At 46.4% G+C, this 3913-nt stretch overlaps 1 protein-coding gene across 1 annotated transcript; it reads left to right on the top strand.

Moving 5' to 3' along the window:
- Positions 1-452: 452 nt before the first annotated feature.
- LOC132386338 (zinc finger protein 229-like) lies at positions 453-3512 on the top strand. Its single transcript, XM_059958582.1, has 3 exons — positions 453-775; positions 1122-1258; positions 1627-3512. The coding sequence occupies exon 3, from the start codon at positions 2019-2021 to the stop codon at positions 3156-3158; it is 1140 nt and encodes a 379-aa protein (XP_059814565.1). The 5' UTR covers positions 453-775; positions 1122-1258; positions 1627-2018; the 3' UTR covers positions 3159-3512.
- The last annotated feature ends 401 nt before the right edge of the window (positions 3513-3913 follow it).

Genomic DNA, 3913 nt, shown 5'->3' with positions numbered 1-3913 from the left:
TGGGTAAAAAATGAACAGTACACGATTCATGTGCACACTGGTTACTACAAATTAGAGGGAATATTGGAGGGAAGGAGGGGAGACTTCCAGTGTCCCTGATGCCCTCACCTACAAGATGTGTATTCAGCTGCAGTTTGTAACCCTGCACTTTAAGGTGTTGGATCTTGAAATGGGTGAATTCCAGATCATCCAGCAGTAGGACGGGGTGAAAGATATGACATGAAGAGAGGTGAGTTCCACCCAAGGTGCAGGACACAGGAAACTGGGTGAGAATCGGGAAGGGGAATGAGATTAAATAGCCATCGTAGAGTACTCCAGTGCCATGCCTGCACAATAACAAGAGGAACACTTTAGAAACTGTTGGGGGGAGGAAAGTCAAAGGGCTGATAAGTGGCTTTGTTAGGGGAACAGAGCAAGAGGCAATTAATATCTTAGTGGTAAGGCTTACTAGAGCTAATGGGGGTTGGGGCTGATATGGTTAAAGTAAGTTGTAGGGGGAATGGGAGCCAGAATGACAGAACAGATAGTGGAGATGGTGAATTGAATTGACTTTATTATGTACATCCTTCATATAGATGAGTAGAAATATTTACATTACATTACTGTCTAAATGTGCAATGTGTAATTGAAATTGATTTATAATGTTTAGTTTGTATATAGGACAGTCAAGAAAGCAATTAATCAGTCTGATGGCCTGGTGGAAGATGATGTCCCGGAGCCTGTTGCTGTGGTACCGTTTCCTGGATGGTGGCAGCAAGAACAGTTTGTGGTTGTGGTGAATTTGGTTCCCAATATCCTTTGGGCCCTTTTTATAAAAAAAACCATACCCCTACCATCCAGGCTCCCATCCAAACTCCTTTTAAACGGTGAAACTGAGATCATATTCACCACTTGTGCTGGCATCTCATTCCACACTCTCACAACCATTTCAGTAAAGAGCTTTTCCACATGTTACCATTAAATATTCACCTTCCCCACTTACCCATGACCTCTAGTTGTAGTCCCACCGAACCTCCGTGGAACAAGCTGCTTGCATTTATTTACCCTATCTTCTCCCTCATCATATTGTATACGTCTGACAAATTCTCAAAGCAATGTATAATTTCCGTGTTCATGTTTAGAACTTTTTTAGGTGTATAAGATGATGAGGGGTATTGATCGTCTGGATAGCCAGAGGATTTTTCCCAGGGCTGAAGTGTCTAACACGAGGGAGCAGAGTTTTCAGGTGCTTGGAAATAGATACCGACGGGATGTTGGGGTAAGTTTTCTACACAGAGCCTGGTGGGTGCATGGAATACACTGCCGACTTCACTGTTTCAGTTACTGTGGGGCCAGGCAGCTCAGTAGGAACAAGGAATAATACCAATGGAGAGAGTCAAACTCAGCCAAGGTACAAATTGGAGATGGCAGAAATGCCTGATTCTTATAGAAACGGGAACAGCATCAGGGAATTGATGGTCATTCCAGATACCAGCACTGTGTCCAGTTACAAGATGATTTCTCTCACCAACTTGGGTTGAACCTCACTTTAACAGTGTGATGTCAGATCACACCTTGACAACTCAAGTGATCTCATCTGAAATGTTGTCCTACACACATTGATGGATTTTGTAAATCTTTTTACAGGTTAAAAATGACAAGGAATTTGTCTACGGGAATCCCGAACACAACACACCAGTTTTGCTGTCTCTGTCCAGATACTTAAGAAGAGGAGCAAGCGATTCACTCGATCATCCTTCCTGCTCAGACTGCGGAGAGGGATTCACTCGATCATCTGACCGACTGGCACGCCTGTAATTTCAAACATCTGCTCAGACAGTGGGAATGGATTCAGTCGGTCAACTCAACTGAAGGTACAGCAGCAAGTTCACACAGGGACGAGACCATTCACCTGTTCTGTGTGTGAGAAGGGATTCAGTCAGTCTTCCCACCTGCAGACACACCAGTCAGTTCACCCTGGGCAGAGGCTGGTCATCTGCTGAATTTGTGGGGAAGGATTCACTCGGTCATCTGACCTAATGGCTCACCAGCGAGTTCACACTGGAGAGAGGCCGTTCACCTGCTTGGACTGTGGGAAGGGGTTCACTTGGTCATGCCATCTGAAGCTACATCAGAGAGTTCACACTGGGGAGAGGCCATTTACCTGCTCAGTCTGTGGGAAGAGATTCACTCAGTCATCCAGCCTAATGGCTCACCAGCAAGTTCACACTGGAGAGTGGCCGTTCACCTGCTTGGACTGTGGGAAGGGGTTCACTCAGTCATGCCATCTGAAGGTACATCAGCGAATTCACACTGGGGAGAGGCCGTTCACCTGCTCAGACTGTGGGAAGGGATTCACTCAGTCATCTGAACTGAAGGTACATCAGCGAGTTCACTCTGGTGAGAGGCCATTCACCTGCTCAGACTGTGGGAAAGGATTCACTCAGTCATTTAAGCTCAAAATACATCAGCGAGTTCACACTGGAGAGAAGCCGTTCACCTGCTCAGACTGTGGGAAGGGATTCACTCAGTCTGCCCACCTACGATCACACATGTCAGTTCACACTGGGAAGAGGCCGTTTACCTGTTCATACTGTGGGGAGGGATTCATTTTGTCATCACAGCTGCTGGCACATCAGCGAGTTCACACTGGGGAGAGACCGTTCACCTGCTCAGACTGTGGGAAGGGATTCACACAGTCGTACAGCCTACTGGTTCACCAGCGGCTTCACACCGGCGAGCGGCCGTTCACCTGTTCGGACTGTGGGAAGGGATTCACTTGCTTAGCTAAACTGAAGCTACATCAGAGAGTTCACACTGGAGAGAGGCCGTTCACCTGCTCAGACTGTGGGAAGGGATTCATTTGCTCATCTGAACTGAAGGTACATCGGAGAGTTCACACTGGGGAGCGGCCGTTCATCTGCTCAGAATGTGGGAAGGGATTCATTCAATCATCCACTCTGAAAGTACATCAGCGAGTTCACACCAGAGAGAGGCCATTCACCTGCTCAGAGTGTGGGAAGGGATTCACTCAGTTAGGTAACCTACAAGCACACCAGCGAGTTCACACTGGGGAGAGGCCGTTCACCTGTTCAGACTGTGGGAAGGGATTCACTCAGTCATCCAGCCTACAAGCACACCGGTCAGTTCATACTGGGGAGAAGCTGTTCACCTGCTGAAGCCTGAATTATACCTCTGCATAGACGCTATGCCATTGTGAGCATTTCTACTTGTGATTTTGTGTGTCTGCATCACTGCCAAAATGCTAGTTGGTGTTGGGGTTCTGTGCTACTGTGTTGAATTCACTTGTGTTGAGTTGCGAACAATGGCGACTGCTGACTACGTCTTGTTGGAGTTGGAGCTAATCAATGTTGCAGAAGTGTTACTTTTTTTGAAATTACTGCAACGCAGAAAAATGAGAAGTTTTTCCATTACCTTTTGCAGTCCATGATGTCCAAAGCAATGTTGGAAATTTCTTTGCACGATTTTGATGCCATTTTCAAGTCTTTATTGTCTGCCAATGAAGAGTCGTGCACATGTACATATTTTCTGACTACCTCACCTAACCTCTCCTTGATGTGGTCCACTGTCCAACTTCGAAGCAAGAGGAAATGCGCAGGAGGAAACTGGCAGCTGCCAAGTGGACCAATCATAGTTCTTGCCATCTGTGTTACCGCGACGTGGAGCTGCATTTTTGAGAAGGTGCGCGTTAGGCTACATTAGGCGAAGGACTCTCATGGAGGCGCTACATGGAGTAGGTTGCATTCTGGCTTTGCACTGTTCATTTTAAATTTACTTACCACCCCTTTGACATCTTTATCAAAGTGTTTATAACACTTTTATCTGTTTGAATTTGAATTTGATTTGACTGAAATGGCTAACAGAGGAAGAAAGGCATTAGCCGAAGGCAAGGAAACCGGTGATGGAAATGGAA

Source organism: Hypanus sabinus, unplaced genomic scaffold (assembly GCF_030144855.1).
Source record: "Hypanus sabinus isolate sHypSab1 unplaced genomic scaffold, sHypSab1.hap1 scaffold_1098, whole genome shotgun sequence".
Taxonomy (NCBI): Eukaryota; Metazoa; Chordata; class Chondrichthyes; order Myliobatiformes; family Dasyatidae; genus Hypanus; species Hypanus sabinus.
The sequence above is the reverse complement of the archived record's forward strand: the minus strand, read 5'-3'. Positions and strand labels throughout refer to the sequence as shown.